Source organism: Emydura macquarii, unplaced genomic scaffold (genome assembly GCF_026122565.2).
Source record: "Emydura macquarii macquarii isolate MOO-44397 ecotype Brisbane River unplaced genomic scaffold, CSIRO-AGI_Emac_v2 contig_1626, whole genome shotgun sequence".
In the NCBI taxonomy this organism is placed as follows: domain Eukaryota; kingdom Metazoa; phylum Chordata; order Testudines; family Chelidae; genus Emydura; species Emydura macquarii.
In genome coordinates, this window is record NW_027131763.1 from 223,887 (window position 1) to 250,185 (window position 26,299).

Here is a 26,299-nt window from a genome sequence, read left to right on the forward strand (position 1 = left end):
CAACAGGTGCCCATAGTGACCGTTCCCATGCGATTGCCTGATCAGCAGGTGCAGGCGCTGGTTGACTCAGGATGCAGACAGACGCCGGTCCGCCAGGAGCAGATCCCACCAGGCAGACAGACCCAGAGACAGGTGCACCTCCAGTGCATCCGTGGGGATGTGAGGGAATACCCCACCTGTCCACTCCTGCTAACTGTCACTGGCGTAGCTGACAGGCTGCCCTACCTGGTCCTCCTCGGCCAGGACTGGCTGGAGTTTTTCCAGGTCCTGCAAACCGTCGCCCACTGAGAGCTGCCAGGACGAATGGTGCTCCTTGGGGTAGCCCCTTGGGGTAATCACCCCCGGAACCAGAGGACCCGGGGCCTCAGGTGACCCCACTGCCATCAAAGGACTAGGACGGGGCCAAAAACATCCCCCAGAACCCGTCAGAGGGAGATGGCCAGTCCCCAAACCTCAGAGGGAATTTCTGCCCGGACCAACGCAACGACTCCACTCTGAGCTGGGCCTATGAGCAGCTCGCCTTTGTGGACGGGGTAGCGACCGGTCCCAGCCGAACCAACCAGTGGCCCCGCTTTGAACTCCACATGGACCAGCTGTACCACATGGAACAAGACCCCTGAACCCGGGAGCCCCGGGCTCAGCTGGTAGTTCCCCGGGTCCATCGCTGGGCCGTATTGAAATTGGCCCATGACATCCCCGCTGCTGGCCACCTGGGGCTAGAGAAGACCCTGGCCTGGATCTTGGCCCGTTTCTATTAGTCTAGGGTTCTCAAGAAGGTGAAGGACTACTGTGCGTGATGCCTGGAGTGCCAAAGGGTGGCTCTCTTTCCCCGGGCATACCACGAGCCCCCCTCATGCCTCTCCCTGTAGTCGGCACCCCATTCAAAAGGGTTGCAGTGGACCTGGTGGGACCCCTCACCAAAAGTGCGGCTGGATTCCAATACATCCTGGGCGTCATGGACTATGCCACCCGCTTCCCCGAGGCCGTCCCCCTGAGGAACGCCACGGCCCAAATCGGAGATCTTTGCCCAGGTAGGGTTGCCCTGAGAAATCCTCTCGGACTAAGGAACCAACTTCACCTCCCACCTACTGGGGGAGGGGTGTGCCATCCCGGCTATCAGGAAGCTACAGACCTCCGTCTATCACCCCCAGACGGACGGCCTCGGGGAACGGTTTAATCAGACCCTGAAGGAGATGCTTCAGAAGTTCACCCCCACGAGCTCCGCCACTGGGACCAACTCCTCCTCCACCTCCCCTCTGGCCCATGCGGGAAGTGCTGCAGGCCTCGACAAACTTTTCCCCATTCGAGCTGCTGTACAGGTGACAACCGCGGGGTCTACTAGACCTGGGAGTAGAATGGGAACGGGCCCCGTCCCGGGCTCAGGGGCTGCTCCAGTACATCCTGATGCTGCGGGACAGCTTGGCCAAGCCGTGGAGCTTGCCCAGGAGAATCTCCGGGAGGCCCAGAGAGCACAAGCCCGAACCTACAACGGGGGAGTCCGCACCAGGACGTTCCAACCTGGGGATCGGGTCCTCCTACTTCTCCCCACAGAGGAATCTAAACTACTGGCCTGGGGGCAAGGCCCATACGAGGTCACCCGACAGATAGACCTGCCTGGGCTTCCGGCAGTGGGGTTGATGCAGTGACGGGGCCTATCACATCAAGCTGCGGAAACCCTGGCACGAACGGGATGCTCTGATGATTGCGCCCTATCCCCCAGAGTCAGAGCTAGGGCTGTGACCCCTGCACCCAGACTATCTCCAGGGGGCCCCACTTGGCGACACCCTCACCAAGAGATAGCGAAACCAAGCCCGGCGCCTCCTGGAGACCTTTCCCCGTACGTGCACGGTGATGCCGGCTCGGACTACGCTAGTACACCCTCATATCCAAACAAACCCTGGAGAGGTGGTCCGGGCACCAACCTGGCCCCACCCGCAGCAGCTGCCAGAGGCCATAGATCAAGAGGTCCAGACGCCGCTGGACCTTGGGGTGATTGAGCCCTCGACGAGCAAGTGGCGTTGCCCCCTCGTCCTGGTCACCAAGCCAGACGGGTCCGCCCCCCCGGTTCTGTGTTGACTTTCAGAAGGTCAATCTGATATCCAGGTTCGATGCCATGGGTCGACAAGCGCCTGGGGGAGGCCCCGTATATTTCGACCCTCGATTTGACCAAGGGCTACTGGCAAATCCCCATGGAACTGGGATCAAAGGAGAAGATGGCCTTTGCCACGCCCAAGGACCTCTACCAATTTACCAGGATGCCCTTCAGCCTACACAGGGCCCCCGCAACCTTCCAGCAACTGATGGCCTGACTCCTGCAGCCCCACCTGGAATACGTGGCTGCGTTCCTGGACAACAGGCTTATCTACAGTGGTCACTGGGAGGACCACCTCAACCAGGTCGCGGCCGTCCTGTGAGCCCTGCAGAATGCTGGCCTAACAGCCAACCCAGAGAAGTGCCGCACTGGATGGTGGGAGGCTACAGACCTCGGGTAGAGCCTGGGATGAGGAGTGGTACGACCCCTCGTCGGGCAGGTCCAGGCAATCCAGGGACAACCCACCCACACCATGAAGCAACAGGTCAGGCAATTCCTGGGGCTGGTGGGATTCATCCCTGGCTTCACCACCAGCCCAGCCCCCCTGCCGAGAACCCAGCCGCTGCGTGTACCATGGCCCCCTCCGTGCGAGCGGGCGGGTCGAGCCCTCAAGGCTGCGCACTGGCGAGAGCCCATGCAGTATAGCCCGGACTTCAGAGGGCTTCATCGTCCAGACGGACACATCCACCGGGGCCTGGGCCCGTCCTGTCCCCAGAGCGACGGCGCAGAACAGGCGGTGCTGCAGAGCAGCCGGAAGCTTTGCCCAGGGAGCACCGTGCTGCGTGCGGGGCGAGGAGGAGGCACTGGCTGGGAAGGGGGCAGTGGAGGCGCTACGATGCTACCTGCGCGGGAGCCCCTTCGTGCTAGTGCCCGACCACCCGGCCCTGAAGTGGTGACACCACGTGAGGGACACAACGGTGCCTGGTGCGCTGGTACCAGCCCTGGAGCCGGGGAGCTGGAACTGGGGGTGGCCTCCCTCAGGGATAGAGGGCGAGGGAGAGCCACAGTAGGGGCTCTTTCCAAGGATGCAGGGTGCCCGTGATGCGGGGGGAGGGGAGGCGGACTCTCTCTGGCTGCGGCTCCCAGCTCTGCCTCGGCCTGTGAGATTCAGGAGCCTTCTGCTCCCAGCACCCCTCCCCGGGTTGGTCCTTGCCGACAGACCCAGGCTCCTTGGGGATTCCTCGCCCCAGCTCACTGGAGCAACCGTGGCTGCAGGGCACCGTGAGCAGGGCAGGCGCAGAGGCTGCACGCTTGTTCTGGGAGATGTGGGGCTTTGGGAGCAATTAGAGAACAGCTCCTGGCTCCGAGGAGAGCTGCCTCCTCCTTCAGCAGGGTAATTAGCCCTGGCACCGCCAGCACCGCGCTCACAGCACCTGCCAGAGGCTCAGGGGGCAGCCAGGAGTGCGCACACACAAGGAGGGGTAGCACCAGGCCTAGGAGTCAGCAAACCTGGCTCTCAGCCTGCTTCCCCCTCTAACCACTAGCCCCCACTCCCCTCTCCTCCCTGCCCGGAGCTGGGGAGAGACACCAGGAGTCCTGGCTCCCAGCGCCCTGCTCTAACCACTAGCCCCCACTTCCCTCCCAGAGCTGGGGATAGAACCCAGGAAGAGGGGCTGGGCACCTGCTGGCCCCAAGGGGACCTTAGCAGCAGCTCCATCCCTGCGCATTCCCAGGAGTGACCACAGGGTGACGCTGCCGCTCTGTGATGAAACGACTGCGCAGGATCCCAGCTCACCTGGCGGTGTCGCTGCGGCTCTGGCGTGTGTGTGTGTGTGTGTGTGTGTGTGTGTGAGCGTGAGCGGGCGTCAGTGACAGCTGTGTCCCTAGGGCTGACCCAAGGTTGTGTGTGCGTACACCAGTGTGTGGCTGGGCCCTGGCTCAGCCCCTTTCCTCTCAGCTGGCCCTGAGGGGCCTGGAGCCCGTGTGCAGCTGCCTCCTGCTTCCTTGCTTTGTTCCTGATTCCTGCGCCCTGCCCTGCCTGTGGCTGTAACCATTGGGCATGACTGCCCACACTCATGGTCCTGACACACAGCTACACAACATACACTGCTGTGCAACACACCCTCTGCTGCACATTGACTGGAGCCGCCTGGACACACAGTTCCACCACACAAACCCCCATGCAGGATCACACCCCAGTTTGCTTACACATTCACACTAGCCTGTACACGTGCCAGCTTGTTTGTGGACACAGACATGAGTGTGCAGCCTGCACACACACAGCTGTGCATGCACACACACACTCCCTGACTCGAGGGAGACACTTGCTCTCACACTCACCTGCCTGGTGTCTCTCTCTCTCTCTCACAGACACACACACACCCACACACACACTCCCCAGCATGCCTGGCGGCCAGGTTTAGCGGCTCAGATTACAGTCTCCCTAACACAAAGGGACCCAGGCGCATGGAGCGGATCCAGGGCGGGGGGAGGGCCCTGCACTAGCTTGTCTCTGATGCCCCCGACTCGTGATCCGCAGTGTGCTGGGCGGCTCTGCCGTTAATCCCCCAGCTCCGGGCTGGCAACCCAGCCCCTCCCCCCCGCCCCGGCCTTGGCTCTGGCCCAGGATGCAGAGGGCAGGCAGGGGAGAACATGCGTCCCCAGCCCACCCAGTGCCCCACCCCCCATGGCCCTGAGGCCAGACAAAGCTGGCACCCATGGGAGGGGAAAGGCCCCCTGCCCCATTGCCCACCCCCTCCCTTTGCACACGCACCACACCCTCTGCCCCCAGTCCCTGAGACAGGCACGTGGCTGTGCGGCTCTGGGTCCCCTCGGGCGGGAAGGCGAGGGCAGGTGGCAGCACGTTGAGAGCAGAGAGGTCAGGCAGCGGGCGGGGGTGGGCTTGCATTGGGGGCTGGGAGCTGGGATGCCTGGGTCCGGCCCCTGGCTCTGGGAGTGGAGGGGGGTCCAGTGGATTGTGCGGGGGGCTGGGAGCCGGGACTCCAGGGTCTGACCCAGGCCCGTGGGCTCCATACACCAGACGGCCTAGAGTCTCTGGTGCTGGCGGACTGGTAAACGGAGCCTGGCAGGCCCAGGTAGAACCCAGGAGTCCTGGCTCGGTTCCCCCTCCCCCGCTCCAGCCCACCCTGTGCAGCTCCTGACCCGGGCGGGCTGGCGGCCGGTGTCTGTCCGGGTGCGAGCAGGGCGCAGGTTAAGCCCGCCTGGTGCTGGAGGCTTCGAGGGGAGCCGGGCGGGGTCTGGCCTTGCACTGGGGGCGGGGCGGGGCGAGGCTGGGGGGGCAGTGCTGGGGTGGGGGGTCCCAGGGACTCCCTGCCCCGCCTCTCTGGAGCAGATGGGTGCTTGGGGGCGGGGCGAGGCAGGGGGCGGGGCGGGCGAGGCTCGGGGGCTGCGGGCGGGGCGGGGCTGCGGGGGCCTGGCTCGGAGCTAGTCAGTTCCAGTCGCTCGGAGCCGCGGACCCAGCTCGGGCACCATGGCCCCGGACCCGGACCCCAGCCGGGACCGCTGCCCGCTGCGGGGCCTCCTGCTTCTGGCTCTGATCGGCTGCCCAGGTAGGTACCGGCCCGGCCCGGCCCCGTGCGCCCCTCACCGTGCGCCCGGGCCCCCCCGCTCCCCGCGGCAGCCTCTGCCCAGCGCCCCCCTCCTGCAGGTGAACTTCAGCCTGGCCTGTTGGGGTGACATCTGCGAGCCCCTCGCCTGCCCCCCTCCCGGCCCGGGCCTGGATCAGTCATTGCCGGGGCGGGACCCTCCTCCCCGAGTGGGCCTGAGGGCGGGGGGGTAGCGGGGGAGGGGTAGCTGGGGGGCAGAATTTGGGGGGTGATGGCTCAGCCTCCCCCGGCTGTGGTCTTTGGAGCTGGCCGTGGGTCTCAGACCCCCTTTCATTAACGCTTTGAAAGCAGTGGGGCGAGCAAAGGGGTCTGGGAAGGTAAAAGGGGATTTAGGGAATCTCCCCCTCGCATCCCTTATGCCCCCTTCCCCCCACAAGTCCCCTCCCCCCCCCCGGGCCCCTTCTAACAGCTGCCCGCCAGCACCTGCCCGCCCAGCTCAGCCTAGCCGGGACTGTGTGTGAGCGATTGGCGAGCCAAGTGACACGATAAGAAAAGCCACTACAGTTGTGTGTGTGTGTGGGTGCACGGGGCATGGAACCCAGGAGTCCTGCCCCCCAGGCTCCCCTCCCCGAGCCAGGCTAGAGCCCAGGAGTCCTGGCGCCCAGCCCCTGGAATGCAGAGGTCGCGCCCTGGCTCCGGGCTCTGTGGGTGTCAGGGGCTGGCGGGGGTTGGGGCAGCTGGAATGAGGAAGGGATGCTGGGGGGGGGGGTTCAGGAGATGCCCCCGCCCCGCCCCGCCGAGGCCCTCTACTCAAACATGCCCCAGCCCGTTGTTTGCTCTTCTCCTGCCTCCTGCATTCCTGGCTCCTTGCGAGAGCTTCCCGCCTCCCCGCCCCTGTCTGTCTGTCTGGCCGCCCCAGCACGGAGCAGCTAGGTCCTGGCGCAGCCCCAGGGGCTGAGCAAACGGGGGACTCGAGTGTGGCCGAGGGCCAGGGAGCAGGTGTGGGGTGTAGCTCTGTGTGGCAGAGGTGCCCGCCCAGGCCCTGTGTTAATTAGCCAGGGCAGCTGGGGGCCGCCTGCCATGCAGCCCTTGGCCCTGGGCGCAGAGCTATAAACAGCCCCTCCCCCCCAGCCAGGAGAAAAGTCTCTGCCAGGTTATTTCTAGCCGCTCTGGGCCCTGGGGGCCGGTGAGGCTATTCATAGCCGGACCTTGGTCCTGGCCTTTCTCACGGCAGCATGGGCCGCGGGGGGAGCCGGGGCCGGGCAGGGCTGGTGCAAAGAACAGACGCGGAGAGGGGAGAACCAGGCGCCAGAGCCCCGGGGGTCGCACAGCCGGGCGGGCTGTGCCCGTGGCTGGATGGACGTGCAGGGACGTGTCTCGAGCTCTCCCCTCGCACACGGAGGAGTGGAGTGCGCCCTGCTCCTGCGCACGCACCTCACCCTGAGTGCGTCCTGTGTCCCGGGCACACGTCTGGATGGGGTAGCTGGGCCCTGGGCACGCACGTACCAGTGGGTCCTGTGCCCCGGGCACACGTCTGGATGGGGTAGCTGGGCCCTGGGCACGCACGTACCAGTGGGTCCTGTGCCCCGGGCACACGTCTGGATGGGGTAGCTGGGCCCTGGGCACGCACGTACCAGTGGGTCCTGTGTCCCGGGCACACGTCTGGATGGGGTAGCTGGGCCCTGGGCACGCACGTACCAGTGGGTCCTGTGCCCCGGGCACACGTCTGGATGGGGTAGCTGGGCCCTGGGCACGCACGTACCAGTGGGTCCTGTGCCCCGGGCACACGTCTGGATGGGGTAGCTGAGCTCTGGGCACGCACGTACCAGTGGGTCCTGTGTCCCGGGCACACGTCTGGATGGGGTAGCTGGGCCCTGGGCACGCACGTACCAGTGGGTCCTGTGCCCCAGGCACACGTCTGGATGGGGTAGCTGGGCCCTGGGCACGCACGTACCAGTGTGTCCTGTGCCCTGGGCACACGCGTGGCCCCTGGCTGGGCCCTCGCGCACACAGCCCTCGTGCACACCTGTGGGAGCAGACGCCCGTCTGTGTGTGGCGGAGGGATTGGGCCCGCTCTGTGCAGAGGGGAGGGGGGCCCCAGCCCTGTTCTCCCCCCACCCCTCCCTTGGCTGCCCGGCGGGTTTCAGGCAGTGACAGCTGGGCCCTGGGGCGGCCGCACCTGTTACTCTTTAATTTGCTCCCAGCTCCTTCCTGCCGGCCTGGACCCATAACCTCTTCCTCTCCAATACTCTGCAGCCCTAGATCTCCCAGCCCCCTGGCCTACCCAGGGCAACCCCGCTGGGAGGGGGCATAATCTGCCAGCATCTGCAGCCTGGGCACTGAAGAGAAGAACACTCCCCCCCCCCACTGGGCTCTGAAACCAGCTGGGCACAGTGTCTATAGAGCAGAGGCCTGGGGGGGGGGGGGGGGGCCGGACACCTGGGTTCCATCCTGGCTGTGGGAGGAGAGTGAGGGCTAGTGGGTTAGAGCCAGGGGAAGGGCTGGGAGCCCGGACTCCTGGGTTCTCTCCTGTCCCTGACGCCCTTTGTTATAAGGGAGGCAGAGTCTGGGATTTATTCAGACTTCTCCCCCCCCCGCATGTGGGGCAGTGGTGGGGGGGCTCTAATCCTGCCCCTGCCTCATAGCCTTCCTCTGGCCCCATGGCTTGTGCCTGGCGTGGCCAGGGACTTGCAGGCGACAGCTGTCACCATCCTTTCCCCCGTGGGGGTCTGCTAACGAGGCTAATCTGTCATGGCCCCCCCTCGCCAGCCGCCCCTGCCGGTGCCCAGACGATGGGGGTAGGGCCTCAGCTGGCGGGAGTGGGGGGGGGACAGACGGGGGAAGGGGAGCAGAGGGAGAGGAATCAAATGTCTGCAAAACGCCCACCCCCATTTCTCACCTACACCCTGAAACCCCAGCCCCCCCGACTCCCCCCCCGGCCTGAGCTCCTGCAGCCTGGTGAGCACAGAAAAATCACATACAGTCCCCCCGTGCACGAGCACGGAGATCCTCTCCCCCGCCCCCGTGCACGAGCACGGAGATCAATCCCCCTTCCACTATGGGGTTTGTACCCCTGGGCGCTAGAACCAGGCCTTGTACCCCCTGCCCCTGAGTGCCGTGGGGTCTGTGCCTGCCCCCCATAGATCACAGAGTCATGGAAGAAGAGGGTAGGACGCGGCCCCAGCAGGTATCTAGCGCCCCCCCCCGCTCAGAGCAGGACCAGCCCCGACTAAACCAGCCCAGCGAGATCTGTGCCCAGTTCATTCTTTTGCCCTGTTCTCGCTGCACACGCCTGGGGCGGGAGGGGAGCCCTGGGACCCAGCTGGGCCGGTCTCTGGTGCCGGAGCCGGCAGCATGGTCAGGAGGGCGCGGGGGCGCGGGGGCCTCGTGGACAGAGCCGGGGAGTGTGCACAGTCGTATGGGACGGTGCGAACGGGGTCTGTTTCCGGCGCACGTGCCTGAGTGTACGAAACATGCTTGTGAGTGTGCATGGGGCATGGCCAGTGTGTGTGCGTCAGTGTTCCTGGGTGTGTGTTACACGCCCAGCCAGCGAGGAGCCCGTTGCACATCTCATCACCAGGCCGCTGCCAGGCAGGGAAACAAGTCAAGCGTTGCCCGTGTGCCAAGTGCTGCCCATGCCCCCTCGGTGCCAGGCAGGGGGCTCCGCACCTCCCCGTCCCATAACCTCCCACTTCTGCCCTGCCTCATCACTTCCCTCTGTCCGTCTCTCCCCCCCCCAGGGTCTGTCTGTCTGTCCCCACTGTGTCCCTGGCACTGAGTGCTTCTGGCATTCGTCTGCGCCCCCCTCCGGGTTTTATCCTGGAACAAAGACCTGGCTTAGCCCGCCGGGCCTGGAATCTCAAACAGCTGCTGGCGGCTGATGCTGGCCCCCCACCCCCTTCACCGCCCCGCTCCCTCCCCCCACCCCCACCGTGCTCCCCCTCACTCCTGAGACCTGCAGCGTGGGGGGTCCTGGAGGGGGGGTGAAGAGGAGGCTGGGCTGTGAGGGGAAGGAAGGGGTGTGGGGGGACACACCGTGGCAGGCTCTTTCGCAGTTCAAGTGAAGCTCGGGGAGTCCCCGGTGCCCCCCCCCCCCACCCCGCCTACCAGCTGGAGCAGGGGAGCACGGAGCTTGTGCCCTGGGGCAGGCGGGTTCTGCCGGGCGGGGAGGGGCTCGGGGGGGCAGTGAGTTTGGCCACCCCCGGCGATGGGTTCTCTGGGGCAGGAGGAGGGGGATATGGGACCTGTGGCGGGAGGAGCAATCGTGGCTGTAGGGAGGACGCCGGCACCACGATGGGGGAGGTATTGGCCCCGTCTCACGCCCCCACCCCTGCTCTGCCCCCCAGGCGGCCTGGCCATGGTGCAGGTCTCGGTGCCAGCGCAGGTCGAGGTGATGCTGGGATCCCCGGTCACCATCCCCTGCACGCACAGCGTCACCGGGGCGCCCGGCGCCCGCCTGGTGGAATGGTTCATCGTGAGTATCCCGGCACGCGCTGGTGAGCGGCCGGGGGAGGGTGTGATGGGGGCTGGTGTGAGTCCTGAGGGGCTGTGGGGGGAGGGGTACGTGTGTCTCACTGTATGTGGTGGGGCCGTGGGGGGGAATCCAGTTGTGCTGAAAGGAGGTGTGAGAATCCCACAGGTGAGGGGGGCTGGGTGTGACGTGAATGCTGCGTGCATGTGTGCGCGGGGCGCATTGGGGGCAGATCCCAGGCGCACGGGTGCAAGGGGGTGTTGGGGTGGAGCCCACGTGCTTGCGTGTGCGAGGGGGACAGTCACTAACTCTGCCCCCCAGACGGAGCGGGACGGGCAGCGGCGCCGTGTGGTTTACAGCGAGGAGGGCCGCGGGGGGGCAGACCAGGGCACCGAGTACTCAAGCCGCGTCTCCCTGGACCCCGACCTCGGCCTGGTCCTGCCGAAGGCCGACGTGAGCGACGAGAGGCCCTTCTCCTGCCAGGTGACGGCGGGCGCGGCCGGCAGCGCCGAGGGGGTGGCCCAACTCCGGGTGTACGGTGAGACCCCTCCCCCAGCACCCCCAGCTGTCCTGGCCCCACTGCGTGCACCCCTCATCTCCCGCTGACACTGCCCTGGGGATGTGCCCCCCACTCCCCAATACTGCCCCCCAGACACTGCACCCCCTTCCCTCAGCCCCCCACTGCCCCCCGCCCCCCACTCCCCGATACTGCCCCCCAGACACTGCACCCCCTTCCCTCAGCCCCCCACTGCCCCCCACTCCAGTTCAGCCAGCCTGCTGGCCTCTGCCCCCTTGCTGCTGGAGCTGGATGGAGCGTGTGGAAGCAGCTGGGACTGGAAATGGGGGGCGGGATGTGGGGGGTGTCTGAGCTGGTGCCGGCTCCACCCGTGCAGCTGCCTCTGGCTCAGCTCCCTGGGCAGGGCCCGGGTCCTGCTCACCAGCCCCTCGCACACCAGCCCCTCACACACCAGCCCCTCGCACACCTGTCCCTTGCACCTGCATCCACACGTGTGACCTGTGGCCCAGGCTGCTTGTGCCTCCATCGCACTGAAGCCCCTTCCCTGGGGGGTTCTGCAGCGCACACACGCACGCTCACTGGCCCTGTTCTCCGTAGCTGCCCCCCAAGTGCCTTCTCCTCCCTCTCCTCCCGCAGAGCCCCCCGAGGCCCCTGAGCTCACGAGGAACCCCGGGATCCTGTCCGTGACGGAGTCGTCAGTGTCAGAGGTGCAGGGCTGGGCGGGTCCTTCCCTGGGGGAGGAGCAGGGAACGGGTGGGGCTCAGGTTCCACAGGCCATTGGGGTCACTGGGACCCAGCGCTCTGGGGCCTGCCTCGGGCGGGGGGGCACCGGGGGCTGTGCTGGGCGTGATGCCGTGTGTCTGTGCCCAGATCGCCACCTGCAGCAGCCGGAATGCCAACCCCGCCCCCGCCATCGCCTGGTTCAAGGATGGGACCCCGCTGAGGGTCCCCAGCGAACGCAACGATGGTAACAGAGACCCCTCCCCCCCCGGTGCTGCTGGGCCCCCTCCAGCTCCCCCGCTGCCCCTCGCCAGCTGCCCCGGCAGCCAAGTTCCCCACTTCCTACCTGGGCTGCCCGTCCCTCCTCACCCCCCCGCGCTCTCCCCCAGACATGTACATGGTGTCTCGCACCGTGAAGGAGGCCTCGGGGCTGCAGTCCGTGTCCAGCACCCTCTACCTGCGCCCCAGCAAAGCCGACAAGGACGCTGAGTTCCGCTGCCTGGTCCGGTACCCGCTGCCCCGGGGGCAGGTGGGCAACGCCACCTCGGAGCCCTTCAGCCTCATGCTGCACTGTGAGTACCCCCCCCCGCCACACTCAAACGGGGCTGGCTGCGCCGAGGGTGCCGGCGTGGCGTGTGCATGAGGACACGAGCCTTGCACGAGTGTTTGTGCGCGCACGCGCAGGGCCGCCACATTTGCATGGGCACTGCTCCTGACATGAGCACCAGTGAAGGCAGTACGGTGTGTGAGACATTCAGCCAGACACTGAGCTGTGCACGCAGCCCTGCCCGCAGCCTCCACCCTCACACGTGTCCCAGTGGCTCTGCCTCGTGTATGTGCAGGATGGGGCTTGCACAAGCATCTCACAACTGCTGCACAGAGGCCGAGGAATAATTTAAGAACAATTTATGTGATGTCCAAAATCATGCAATCCCACAAGTGAGGAAGAAAGCTGTGCTAATTAAAAGCCCAACCACATTGAGAGGGGAAGCAAACTATACAGTATATATCATTTAAAAAAATGAAGGAGGGTGAAGTTGATTGGAATAAATATAAATCAAAAGTTGGGAATTGTAGAAAATTGATAAGGGAAGCCAAGGGACACTAGGAGACATCTGGGGCATGCAGAGTTAAGGACAATAAAGAGTTTAAAAAAATATATTAGGAACAAAAATAATCCTGACAAATCCATTACTAGATGGATATGGTAGAATTATCACTAATAATGCAAAAAAGGCAGAAGTGTCCAATAAATATTTCTGTGCAGTATCTGGCGATGAAATGGATGATATACTCTTACCACACGGTAATACCATTCTGTCCATTGCCCTGGGATCTCTGGAGGATGTTGAACAAAAGCTACTAAAGTCAGACCTTTTCAGTCAGCAGAGCCAGGTAACTCACGTCCAGGAGTTAAAAGGAGCTGGCTGGATCCTTAATGCTGATTTTCAATAAGTCTTTGAGCACTGGGGAAGTTCCAGGTGACTGGAAGGAAGCAAATGTGGCACCAATTTTTAAAAAGGGTACATTTTAGACCTGTCAGCCTGACATTGATCCTGGGCAGAATAACGGAGTAGCTGTTATAGGACTTAGAACCAGAGAAGACGAGGGGTGGAAGGGACCCAGGAGGTGTCTAGTCCAGCCCCTGCTCAAAGCAGGACCAACCTCAGCTAAATCATCCCAGCCAGGGCTGTGTCAAGCCAGGCCTTAAAAACCTCTGAAGATGGAGATTCCCCCACCTCCCTAGTAACCCATCCCAGTGCTTCACCACCCCCTTATATCCACCCTAGACCTGCCCCACTGCAGCTTGAGTCCATTGCTCCTTGTTCTGTCGTTTGCCACTGTGAGACCAGCCTAGCTCCAGCCTCCCTGGAACCCCCTTCAGGTAGTCGCTGGCTGCTACCAAATCCCTCCTCACTCTTCTCTTCTGCAGACTAAACAAGCCCAGTTCCCTCAGCCTCTCCCCATAAGTCTTGTGCTCCAGCCCCCTCATCATTTGTGTTACCCTCCACTGGACTCTCTCCAACTTCTCCACATCCTTTTTGTAATGGGGGGCCCAAAACTGGACACAATACTCCAAATGCTGCCTCACCAGTGCCGAATAGAGGCATTGCTGGCAATAGAGGCAGAATAGAGGCATCTGCTGGCAATGCTCCTACTAATGCAGCCCAATATGCTATTAGCCTTCCTGGCACCCAGGGCACACTGCTGAGTCATCTCCAGCTTGTTACTCCCAGGTGCTTTTCTGCAGAGCTGCTGCCTAGCTCGTTGGTCCCCAGTCTGTAGCTGTGCATGGGATTCTTCCATCCTAAGTGCAGGACTCTGCACTTGTCCTTGTTGAACCTCAGCAGATTTCTTTTGGGCCGATCCTCCAGTTTGTCTAGGTCCCTCTGTAATTTAATTATTAATAAGGAATTCAAGTCGGGTCAGGTAGTCAATGCAGATCTCAGGCTAGCTTGCTATCTGGTTTGACGAGATGACAAGTTTGATTGCTGATGGTAGCGCTGTCGATGTAACGCACTTCGACGTCCGTGTGGCTTTTGGCTTGGCCCCGCATGACATTGTGGTTAAGAATCTCGAAAGATGTAAAATGCACGTTGCTCACATCAGCTCCGATAGGGCTCAGGATGTGCCGAGAACAGGAACAGGCCTCGAGCCGGGGGGTCCCAGGGGGTCCTGCAGGGGTCGTTGTGGGCCCTGCGCTGGTTTGCATCTTTATCAATCACTTGGAAGAAAACCTAGAATCGTCACTGGGAAAGTTGCAAATGACACATGTCGGGCTGTGGCCCATGACGACGAGGACACGTTACCGAGTCGAGAGGCCTGGGGCACTCGGGAAACGAGGCGCCCGCAAAGACTGCATTTAAATGTGGCTAAATGGAAACGGCCCGAAGGTGCCGGCCATGCCCGGGTGGGGGAGTGGGTGGGACGCGGTGACCCTGAAAAGACTGGGGGCGGGCGGGTGAGCTGCTGCACGTCACTCCACGGCCACGCGAGCTAACGCGATCCTGGGACGCCTAAAGTGTTTGACCCACTGTGCGAGCGCGGCGGAGACCTGAGCTTGGTCAGAGGCGGGGTCAGAGAAGAGGTACGAGAATGGCTGATGGGTTAGAGACCTGCCTTGTGGTGACAGGCTCCGTAGCCCTGAGTCTCTCCACGGCTGCAGGCCTTGAAATGGAGACGGGCGTGTGCAGCTCTGCCGCGGCGGGAGTCCTGGGGGCAGGTCCCTGCTGGCCGTGCAATCTGTGCAGAGACCCTTGCACGCACTTGTTCACATGCTCGCACGCCTGCTGCTGCTCCGTGACCCCCCGTTCCCACGCTGAGGAGGGGCGTGAACTGACCCGTGACGCGCCTCGCCCCCAGATTTCACGGAGAACGTGGAGTTCGCGCTGGAGTCCCCCCTGGTGATCACGGAGGGGGACGACGTGCGGCTGCGGTGCCGGGGGGACGGGCAGCCTGAGCCGGAGTACGTCTTCTACCGCGTGCAGGTATCGCAGACGCCCAGCCCGGGGGGGGTGGGTGGGATGGGGGGTACCGGGCTGCGCTGAACACCTGCCCCCTGCCCCCAGAGCCCCCAGGACGTGGAACTGGCCGCCAAGCCGGACGGGGTCCTGACCCTCCCCAGCGTCTCCAGGGCCGACAGCGGGACCTACCGGTGCCAGGTGCTGGACTTCGACAGCCCTTCCGAGGTGCAGCTGGAGAAGGAGGTGACCATCCACGTCCACTGTGAGTGCCCCAGGGGCTGCTGGGAGAGACGCCATCCTCCCCCCCCCCCCCCCCGCTGGGAGTGCCCCAGGGGCTGCTGGGAGATACGCCATCCTCCCCCCCCCCCACGTCCACTGGGAGTGCCCCAGGGGCTGCTGGGAGATATGCCACACCCCCCACCCCCACCTCTGCTGGGAGTGCCCCAGGGGCTGCTGGGAGATATGCCACCCCCGCACCCCCACCTCTGCTGGGAGTGCCCCAGGGGCTGCTGGGAGATAGTTGATGGGGGTTGGGCTGAGTGCCCAGGGGCTGGTTTGGGATGGGGAGGGCTATGTTTTGGGGAACCCTCTGCTTTCCAGCTTAGCCCATCCCTGCCCCTCTCTCTCTCCCCCCAGACCTGGACCCCCTGACTCTGCACCCAGGCAGACAAGTGACGGTGCCGCTGGGTGGAGACGTCACAGTCACCTGCTCCGCACGGGGCTCCCAGACCCCCAAACTGGTGTGGAGGAAGGTGAGACCCACAGGGGCTTGACTAGATACCGCCAGGCCCAGAGGGGGGCCTGTTTATACAGGGACCCTCCCCCCAGTGCTGAGATGCAGTCACCTCTGGGGTGGGGCGCGGGGGCTGTTTATATTGTGATTTTTCTGGGTCCCTCTAATTAATGCCTAATTCTGGGGAGCTGCCCCCTACGGAGCCCCCTCCTGCTACGCAGGCCCCTAGCACTGTGCCAGGCCTGGGGGGCCACACTGACTGCGAGGGGAGAGCCCCCGCCCCGCCCCCCCTGCTGCCCAGCACCCTCTCGTTGCAGGGCAAGGAGCGCGTGGCTCACGGCGGCACCCTCACGCTGCGCTCGGCTTCGTACCACACGGGCGGCACTTACAGCTGCGAGGCCACCGTGCCCAGCGTCCCGGGGCTGCAGCGGGACCAGAGCGTCCAGGTTACGGTGGAAGGTAGGGGGCTGCCTGCCCAGGGCACGGCTGTGGGGCGGGACAGGGCGTGGGGTGGCAGATCTGGGGGATCTACACGGTGCCTCGAATCCCCGAAGCCCCGTCTGCAGCAGAGCAGCTGGAGCAGCGCAGCCATGTCGGGGAGCGCCCGGTGCCCTGTGGGGCCGCTAGCTGGGCCGGCAGGTGCACAGATGAGTCACGCCCTGATGGCCGGGGGGAAGGGGGGTCGCCTGGCGCCCTCGAGCTCTGGCAGAGCCTGTGTTGGCAGGAACCTCAGAGCGAGAATCCACCCTCCAGACGCGCCCCTGAGCCGCCTCGGCCGGGCGCTGCGGGTTGTGGGCACAGACCCGCCCGTTCCAGCCCTACCCTGCCCCTGGGCCAGGTGGAGCCAGTTATCCCCTCTGCCCCCAGGGTGATAGGCTGGGGTCACAGCCCTGGAGTGGCCGGGAGCCCTGGGGGATCCAGGCTGGGGGGCACAGGGCCCTGGGGTGTCCCCTTATGGGGTGGGGGGCAGTGATGCCTAGAGATGGGGCAGGGTGTGGGGCACCCTGCTGGGGACGGGGGACCTTGGTGTCCAGGGTATGGGAGAACCTGGGGGGCAGGGGGTGCTCCTTGGGGTCAGGAGCTGGGCTGGGGGTAACCTGGTGGCAGGATGGGGGTGGGGTCCATGCCAGGGGGCCTTGGGGCCAGCTGTGGGTCCCTGAGTGCAGGCAGCTGGGAGGGCAGACTCGGTGGGAGGCCTGGGGGGCCCCATCTCTGACTTTGCCCTTCCCCCAGGGAAGCCGGAGATGGAGGAGCGCCCGAGCCGGCTCCGGCTCCCAGCCGAGGGGCAGCACATCCCGCTCACCTGCTCTGCCCTGGGGCACCCCGAGCCGCAGATCAGCTGGAGCCTGCCGGGGGCCAAGGTGAGGGGGCAGGAGCATTGGTGCAGGGGGAGGGGTCTCAGAGTATGGGGGGGGGCACAGGCTGGGGGAGGGGTGGTCTGCCCCAACCCTGCAGGCCTCCCCCCTCGCCCCCGGCCCAGCTGCTCTAGAGACAGCTGCAAGCGGCACTTCAGAGCTGTGACGGAGTGGGGAGCGAGGGGGCTGGGAACGGGCAGGGGGCAGCGTTGGGGGCCGTGAGGGGGTCACATAGTGGGGCTGCCTCTCTGCAGAGCCTGGAACACCCCGGCTGGGGGGGTTGCAGCGTGAGCCTCTAGCGGGGGCTCGTGTGCGGGTGACGCCCTGGGCCGGTCACAGAGCAGTGGGAGGCAGAGCAGGTCGAGCCCCCCTCCCCCTCCCATGTGCTGGGGGGGCCTGATCTGCGGCTCTTCCCAGGGTGATGCAGCGACCCCCCAGTCTAATGGGGGAGGAGTGGCTGGAAGAGCCTCAAAGGGGAGGGAGAACTTGGGGGCCAGAGGAGTGGGAGTGTCCCTGACCCCACCAGGTCTGTGCACACTGCACACTAAACTCGGGCTCTGACTCCGGTCTGACCCCCCCTTCCGTCCACACACGCCATCTGTGCAGCGTCAGCCAGCGCTGGGGAGCCCCGTCCTAGGACCCTGCCGGGACAGGCGGAGCCCGCCTCACTGGCCGGGACTGGCCAGGCCCCGCCATTTCACCGTGGGGCCGCAGCCTGCACAGCGCAGTGCGGATGCGTTAGCCCGGGGCAGAGCCCGGCTCCGTAGCCCAGGTTACGCGCAGCGTGGACGTACTAGCCCGGGGCAGAGCCCGGCTCCGTAGCCCAGGTTACGCGCAGTGTGGAAGTGTTTGCCCGGGGCAGGACCTGGCTCCGTAGCCCAGGTTATGCGCAGTGCGGACGCGTTAGCCCGGGGCAGGACCCGGCTCCGTAGCCCAGGTTACGCGCAGTGTGGACGTGTTTGCCCGGGGCAGGACCCGGCTCCGTAGCCCAGGTTATGCGCAGTGTGGAAGTGTTTGCCCGGGGCAGAGCCCGGCTCCATAGCCCAGGTTACGCGCAGTGCAGACGCTCAAGGCCAGGCTTGGAAACATCTGGTCCCTTGCGCCGGTTCCGAGCGGCCAGTGTAGACGCAGCAGAGTGTCAGGGTCCCTCCACGTGTCCCCGCAGCCGGTGGTGAGCAGCGCGGGCGGCCGGGTGACGAGTGAGGTGACGGTGGAGGTGACGCCGGCGCTGGCCCAGGCTGGGGTCTGGTGCCGGGCCAGGAACAGGTTCGGGGAGGCCACGCAGCATTTCACCCTGGAGATCGGTGAGTGCGGGGGTGGGGCTGCAGGGAGGAGCTGGGGAGGGGAGTGGGGGGTGGGACGGGGCAGCAGGGAGACAGAGCCGGTGGGGGGCATCTCCGTCTGGGCTCTGACCTGTCTGTCTGTCTCCCCTTGCAGAGCCCCCAGCAGCAACTCCCTCCTCCTCCCCGGCAGGTGAGTGCCCCCCCCCACGGGACGCCCTGCCCCACGCTGCCAGCCTGAGGGCGGTGTCTGGCACAACGGGGGCATCCTAGGCCCGTGCCCGCGGGGTCTCCTGCCCCCACTGATTCCTCCCCCTCGCCTAGGCTGCCCAGGGGACCGGACAGGTGGCGGCTGGCGGATGTGGGGAGGGGGTGAAGCGAGCTCAGAGCTGCCCAGGTGGGGGCCTGGAGGATGGGGGGGCTGAGCCCCAGGGGGCAGCAGTGCAGGGGGGCATGCGTAGGGTGCAGGGCATCCTGCCCCGTCTCCATCACCGCGTCCAGCCGGGTCACTCGGCGCCTCGCCCCTTCCTCAGTAAGAGTCTGGACAAAACCCCAGAGTGGGGGCAGGGAGCCAGGCCTGTGACCCCCTCCAGGCTCAGCAGCCCCTGCCCCTTTATTCCTGAGCCCAGCCTGGCCCCCGCGGCGCCGCGCTCCAGCCCCCAGCCCCGGCAGCTCCTACCTGGGCCGTCGTGCAGGCAGCTCAGCTCAGCTCAGCCCTTCCTGCTGCGGGACCCAGCCCGCCTGCTCCGCCCAGACGGGCTAGCTGGGTCCGCGCAGTGCCAGCCTGGCTCTGAGCCAGGGCAGCGGGGAGGGGGGAGGAGGGGCGTGTAGGGACCCAGGCGTCCGGCTCACCCCTCTCTCCCTGCAGCGGGGGGCTCTGAGGCCCCGGCCGGCAGCAGCGCCGCGGTGGTGGCTGTCGTGGTCTGTGTCCTGCTGCTGCTCCTCATCGTCGCTTTCTTCTACTGCATGCGGCGCCGGGGCCACCTGTCCTGCGGGGCGGGGGAGAAGAGATCGCTGTGAGTGACCCCCCGCCCTCGAACCTCTGACCCAGCCGGAGCACCCCACCCCCCAAAGCCCCGACCCAGCCGGAGCACCCCACCCCGACCCCTCACAGCCCCACCCCCACGCAGAGCAGCCCCCTGGAGGGGAGAAATCATCATGAACTCCCCCACCCCTCCTCATCCCCTGCCTGTGGCCCCCCCATAGCCTCCCTGCATTCCCCTTGTCCCCCTCTGCCTGTCCGTGTGCTGTGGGCCTCACCTGTCCATCCATCCTGCAGGACCCCCCAGGAGGGCGGCGCCTCGGCCGCGGCCGTGGAGATGAAGACAGACAAACGGACTGAGCAGACGGGGCTGCTGAGCGCCAGCGGCACTGGGGGCGGGGGCGAGAGGGGCCACGAGGTGAGGGGGGGACCATGAGGTGGGGGGGGGGGGCCATAAGGTGGCGGGGGACAGCCTGAGGGAGATGGGAAGGAACTGCAGGCTGCAGCTTTGGAGATGGGGGGAGACCCTGGCGTAGGTGGGGGGTGCGTGGGGGGAGTTTTCCCCGGGGGGGGTTGGGACATGGACCCAGTGTGTGATTCTCCACCCAGTGCTGAGCCCTGCCCCCAGCGCAGCGGCTGGACCGGACGCTGCCCCGCAGGAAGAAGAGCTGGGACTGCAGCTGGGAGAAGACAACGGACAGATGGACGGACGGACGTTGCCCTGTGCCCCCCGGGGGTCTCCTGCCCAAGGGCTGGGGGCGTTTTCCATCATCCCGCTTCTTTATTTCAACGCCTGGTTTTTTATCCAGAGGCTTTTTCAGATGCCACCGGGGGGGGGCTTCCTCTGACCCCCCCCCGGACTCCCTTCTCCCCATAGCAGCTGGAACCGGGGGAGACCCTCACCTGGCCGCAGCTACGGGGATCAGGCCCATGTGGGCATGTTCCATCCTTGCCCCTCTCCTGCCCCCCCGCCCCCGGCTCTCGTCCACTGCCCCCAGCACTGGCACTCTCAGGATCTGTCCCCCCGTGGCACCAGTGCCCCTTTACCCACAGCACAGCCCCCCCAGGGTCCAACTGCCCCTGCCAGCAGCCCCCCCCCCGAGTTTATACACCCAGGAGCACCCATCCCCCATCTCTGCCCTTCCCTGGGCCCCCCAGCTATAGGTCATGTCCGTCCCCCCCAGATGTTTGAGCAGGGGCCCCCTGCGCCCCCCCCCCCCCGGGTGTTGTGTTTGTATCTGCCTGTGAATGTTTCTATTTCCCAGTGTTTTGGGGGGGGCTCTGCTGTCCTCCAAGGGTCTGTTCCTATCTGTGCCCCTCCCCCCCCCCGGGGCCTTCTCTAGTTGTGACACTGGCGTGGGGTGCGTGTTCGTGTTCCTGCACTGTCTGGGGGGGCGCTGGAGCTGAGAGCGGGGGAATGAACCTGGGGGAGTCCTGGGGGGGGGGACAAGATCCCCAGCAGCTGCTGCCGCCGCCACCCCCCCAGTAGTTCTGCTGAGCCCTCACAGGAAACAGCAGGGCCCCCTGCAGAGCCTGGAGACCCTCCCCCACTGAAAGAATGGGGGACCCCCACCCTGACACCCCCCACACTTGGACCCATGGGCCGTGGGCACCCTCCCTTACTGAAAAAAGTGGGGCCCCAGCCCTCCCCCACCCTGAGGAGCTGCCCCCTCCCCCCATGAGCCCAGGTGGGGGCTATTTATGGCTCTTTCCTGCCCCCAGCCCTAGGGAAGGGATCACGGCCTCTCCCCCATCCCCCCAGGATTATCCTGCCCCCGTCTTCCCAGGTGATGATGCCCCACCACTCCCAGAGCCCTTCCCCCACCTCAGAGGCGCCCCCCAGCTCCGCCAGAAGGGGACGGGGTTAGGCTAGGATCCTGCCCCCTTTTCTCAGCCAGCGAGCTGCCCCCTGCCCCCCAGCAGGGTCTGCTGCCTCCCAGCAAGAGCCTTGGTGATGCTGATATGTGGGGGTGTGGGGCTCCAGCCGGGGTGAATCCCCCCTGCCCTGCCGCAGCTGGTCTGTCTAGTCCATGTGCACCCCCCCCCCCGCTGCCCCCCAGGTGAGCAGCCAGCGAGTGAGAAATGGGGCCTGAGGGGGAGGTGTCCACGGTGCCTATAGGAGACAGAGCCCCACAGAGCAGACCTGGCCCTATAAAATGGGGACAGTGGGTCCCCCTCTCACAGCTCCACCGCCCCCTGTATTCTGCCTGCTGTCCCCCTCTCCCCCCTGCTCTGCCCCGTGTCTAGGTATTAAACATGGTGCCGCCCCCCACCCCGCCTGGGCTCCGCCTGCTCCAAGGGGTTTCCTGCCCCTGGGCCCCACTGAACTCGCTGCCCCCCCCCCCCCCCGCCCTGCTGCTGCTGGGAAGCAGCTGGCATGTGGCTGCGGGGCGAGTCCCTGGGGGATTTCCCACGGCGTGGGGGATGGGCTGGGGGGCAGGCTCTGGGTCCTGATGGATGCTGGGCTTTGCTGGGCTGGGCGAACCAAGGCCAGAGCCGGGCACGAGGGGGCCGGGAATGACACCAGGCTGGCGACACATCCGGCTCCTCTTTCCACCTGCGCTGCCTGGGCTGTGAATGGCCCCTGGGCGCCCCGTCACCCCCGGGGTACATGGGGGCCCTGCGCGTCGCCGGGGAAGGAAGCTGCTGGGGGAACCTCAGTGCCTTTGTCCTGCACCAGGCCTGTTCCTAGCAGAGGGACTGGAAAAGGCGTTTCCGCCCCTGCCGGTCCCTGGGGCCCTGCTAGGGAAACCTGCGCAGTGACTGGCCGTGCCAGCAGCTCCGCTGCCCCGGGGGCTGCTTTCCTCCGCCCGCCCCGCTCTAACCACTGGACCCCACTCCCTGCCCAGGGCCCGGGACAGAACCCAGGCGTCCGGGGTTCCCAGCTGTGCTGCACTGCACTGCCCCCCCACCCCACACATCCGTGTGCGCTCCAGGGCAGCCCCCGTCCCTGTGCCTTAGGCTGCTCATTTAGTGCCCAGCCCCCTTCCCATGGCCCATTGTCCCCTCCGCGTGGCCGGCACAAAGCTGGCAAGTTCCAGCTGCCCCCGCAGTCCCTCCACCTGTCCGGGACCACACGCGGGGCGGACAAATGGGGAGGGAGCAGCTGCTGTGATCCTACGGGCCTGGACCCTCGCTGAAAGCGCCGGCCCCTGTTTCCAGCTTAGGCCTACGGTGAGATGGGCATGAGTCAGACCCAGGGCCCTCAGTCCGGCTGAGCCTGGCTGGTGCTCCTGGAGCGAAGCGCACAGCACAGGGGCAGGGACCCAGGCATCCGGCTGCAACCTGGCCCCTGGAGCGGCAGCGCCTGGGTTATTCTGACACAGCCCATCTCCTGCCAATGACCCCTGCCAGCTGCTGCCCATCCTGGGAGCCCAGCTCCTTCGGGTGCCAGCAGCTAGGGGGGGGGGGGGGGGCTGCAGACAAGGCGTCATCCAGCCACAGCCTCCCGCCGCAGAGAAGGAAATTGAAGCGCCAGCTGTGGTTGGAGCCACATCAGCACCAGAGGCTTGGCAGGGCTGGGGCACAGTGAGGGCATGGTGCTGTGCCGAGGGCACGGCGAGGGTGCAGCTAGGCACAGCTAAAGGGTGGCAGGCACACCCAGGGTACAGCTAGGGCACACCTAGAGCGTGGCTTGGGCGTGGGGGGCACGGCTCGTGTGTGGCCAGGGCACGGTGGGGACGGCTGCTACACTTGTAAAGGAAAAGCCCAGCCGGATCTTATTCAGGGGCCAAGGCAACACGCTGCCTTCATTGTAGGTGTCAGCACAGCCCAGAGCCGCCACGTTCCCACACATACGCAGACAGTTCTGCCAGCTGCCGTGCAATGCCCAGTCCTCTGCCCTGCTGCAGCAGCCAGTGGCCAACTGGGCCGGGCACGAGGAGGGAGCCGGGCTCGGTCGGTGGCGGATCCTCTGCTCCGAGATGACGATTGCAGAACGAGACCCGAAGTGTCCATGTTTTTCCCAGCGTTGACACTTGCCGCTGGCTCTCGTGGGAGTCTCTGGGCCTGGCTGTGTCTTGCTGCCCCGGGGTCTGCATCGCTGTGAATCTCCAGCGAATTGCAAGCCGGCCTGTTCTCTGCTGTCTGTGCTTTGTCTGGGCCAGGCTGGAGCCTGCTGCACGGCCGGGGCGTTGACAGGCGTTCTTCGCTGGCAGGGGCAGGGTCTTCACTCCCCTTCTGGTTGTCAGAGCAGTTTAGGTTGGCGTCTTTTTATGCCCTGCGCATCCATTCCTCACTCGCACACACAGAATTCATCAAGGCATGGTTAGCTTCAATGCCACCAGTTTCAGGCCAGAGTTTCACTCACTTCAAGAAACTACCAGGCTGGAGCCCACGTCTGCCGCCTGCCCAGCCCTGCCCCATTAACATAAACATTTCTCTCTAACTTTTACTACACAACACAACAAGGCGTCTATGTGACCCGGCCGTGCCCAGGGCAGCCAACTGATAATGCCAAGCTCAGGGCAGGCTGCAAAAAGAGAGCAGATTCTCCCCGCGCTGGTGGGTTACACTGAAGCCCGGCTTCCCAACCAGCCACGAACTGCTTCTGATTCCCCCACACTGGTTATCAAGAAGCCAGTCCACAAATACCCGCAGCCCCTTCACTGCATTTCAGCTCCAGGCTCCCAAATCAGCACCAGGTCCAGTAAAGAGACCAGTTATTTAACTCTCTGCTCTTTGCCAAAAAGGTTCCCTCTGACCCCAAGGGGTCAGCCACAGCACCAGAGCAATGTAAGTTTGGATCTTACCCACAATCCCACGCTGCCAGCCCATCCTTTAGTAACTAAACTAAAGGTTTATTGTAAAAAGAAAGAAACAAACCATGAGAGAAATGTTAAAGGGTTAAAGCAAATCACAGATACATACAAATGATTCAAAGTCTAGACACATCAGGTTTCTGGAAGAAATGTGGAGTTGCAGCTTGTACAGTCCCTCTGGTTCACATCCAGTACCTGGATGGGTCTGAGTCCTTCAGTTCAGTTGCAAGATGAATTGATCCAGAGGTCGGTGTGTGTCTGCAGCTGGACAGGAGCAAAGACCAAGATGGATCCTCTGATTTGATCTTATAAACCCTCTGTCCCTGGCCATGCGGCCTGGGGAAAGTCACAAGAGTTAAAATGGAGTCCAGAGTCACGTGGGCCGATCCTGGTAACTCTTCGGGTGTGCCTGGGCCTCTTGCCTCTGTGAGTGTCTGAATGGGCCATTAAGCGGGCTATTGTCTTGCTGCCATCCTGTCTGAGCTGTTGCCCAGGCAGCACACTCTGAAATAGAGATGTCTTAAATACAGCCAGCTTCCTCTTCACCCCTTACACATGAACATGAGTGTTAGCATCTGACTCAGCACATTACCACTTCCCAACAGTGCCCCACATGGAACCTCTCACACCAACATTTCTGGTTTAGACACGCTGATGTTAACCCACGGCACAAACGCTCCCCCCCCCCCCCCCCATGGGCCCAGCATGACAGTCTACAGCGGATTGGTTTGCACAGCTCCCGTGGAGGCTCGGTGTCCCCCTTCGGACCCTGCAGTTGGCAGGTGCTGAGCGCGTCCCACCGTAGGGACTTGTCTCGGGGCGAGGTACTGAGAGACACCCGGAGCTCAGGGCTGCATTTTAAGATACATTTTTCTCACCCAAGCGCACATTACAGGAGGTATAAACATCTTAGCAGTCGCACAATGAACAATGGCTGTGTGTCACCAGCCCAGGAGGGCAGCTATAAATAACCTCCTTGGTCTTTTTTTTTTCTTAAAGACAGATCACATCACGTCCAGCAGAGCATCAGGGAGGGAGGGGCAGAGGCAGGCACAGGCTCCCCTCTGCTCCTGGCTTAGTTCTGCCACAGCTGCGCGGGGCTGGTCATTAAAATCCCCCTATGGTCCCTCTCCGTAAAAGGCCACTTCTTATAGCATGGGGCGCAACTGCCTCACGTTTCTTCCGGGATCCAACGAAAGCTCCAGGCTCTCACCTGAGACCGGGCTAATGATCTTCTTGGCATCCCGTACTCAGCACAGCAGCCCAGCAACCGACCAGCAGCCATCTCCCCTTCCTCCCAAGAGAGGGGTGACAAACGCAACGCACGGCTTCCAGGACAGAGCGAGGCTGGCAGTAGCCACTGCTCCTCTGGCGGGGAACGGGGCCACGTTTTGCACCAGATCCAGCATGCCATACACTGGCTGGAAAAGAGGAACCCCAAAATCACTGCAATGGGGCGCAGGCCAAATTCAAGCTTGCCAGGCCAGTGGGGAGCCATTGCAACAATACCGCCCACCCCTCACGTGTTAGATCCCGGCCAGTTCTTGCAAATACCCGTGTTGAGGTTCTGCGGCACAATAGCCATGACTGCGCCCTTCCTGTCTGGCAGCGCAGCTGCTTCTGCACGTTAGGATGCACAAGCAAGGTTTGGAAAACAGCCACAGTCATTGCAAGTGGTGCAGGTTTGACAGCAGAGTCAAAGGGTCACAGCACGTCTAACCGACCGTATCTGGGTTCAAGCACTTGAAATTCCAGATCACAGCCCGAATCGCGACACCACCTCAGAGCCGGCTAGTGTCATGCGGGTGCTAATCCACCTGCCGGAGGTAGTTAACAAGCAGCCTAGAGCAGCTGCGTCTGAGACACACCCAGTGATCACCTACCTACACACACGGAGTTATTAGGGGCAAAAAGGCTAACAGCAGAGTGGCATTTATCTAGGTGCTTCGTGATCTTCCAGCTTTCACAGGCTGTTCATCTGCAACACAAAGCAGAACAACCTTCCCCCTCCCTGTCTGGGAGCATCATGAAAACATTTCAGCTAATTGAATTCACTTTTACTCTCAGACCCAGCCAGGCCTCACTGCCTTTCCTTTTCCCTGGGAGGGGACTCGAGTTTTTAACTGTGCTTTGAGCACCCCACCCACATGGGGCTCAGCAAATTCATCGCAAGCCCTGGCTGCTTTGCCTAGGGGTTACTGACATTTTCAGAGGCTTCCAGGGTGTCACCGGAGGCATTTTTCATAGGACTCCGTTAGCAAAGTTACCTGGCACTTTTACGTCTGCCAAGACGTCTGTTTTCATTGAACTTGATTGTCTTTCAGTTCTCCTCTTGCCTCCCTGCTGGAGGATGTGTTTGTAAATGCAGTTACCGTGCTCCTTGACTCTTTTCTGCTTCATGCAGTACCTCGCCTTTTTT

At 64.1% G+C, this 26,299-nt stretch overlaps 1 protein-coding gene across 2 annotated transcripts; it reads left to right on the top strand.

Annotated features, from left to right (window-relative positions):
* The first annotated feature begins 5,494 nt into the window (after positions 1 to 5,494).
* Positions 5,495 to 22,328, top strand: BCAM (basal cell adhesion molecule (Lutheran blood group)). Of its 2 annotated transcripts, XM_067555318.1 has the most exons (16): positions 5,495 to 5,601; positions 9,945 to 10,072; positions 10,391 to 10,607; positions 11,223 to 11,293; positions 11,457 to 11,553; positions 11,696 to 11,878; positions 14,670 to 14,794; positions 14,876 to 15,032; positions 15,407 to 15,522; positions 15,821 to 15,962; positions 16,737 to 16,864; positions 18,024 to 18,162; positions 18,296 to 18,331; positions 19,007 to 19,154; positions 19,418 to 19,538; positions 19,730 to 22,328. In XM_067555318.1, exons 1-16 carry the CDS (start codon positions 5,523 to 5,525, stop codon positions 19,733 to 19,735), a joined length of 1,893 nt encoding a protein of 630 aa, XP_067411419.1. In that variant the 5' UTR covers positions 5,495 to 5,522; the 3' UTR covers positions 19,736 to 22,328. The 2 variants fall into 2 exon arrangements, with proteins under 2 accessions (XP_067411419.1, XP_067411418.1); XM_067555317.1 differs by lacking the exon at positions 5,495 to 5,601 and having other exon boundaries at positions 9,814 to 10,072.
* The last annotated feature ends 3,971 nt before the right edge of the window (positions 22,329 to 26,299 follow it).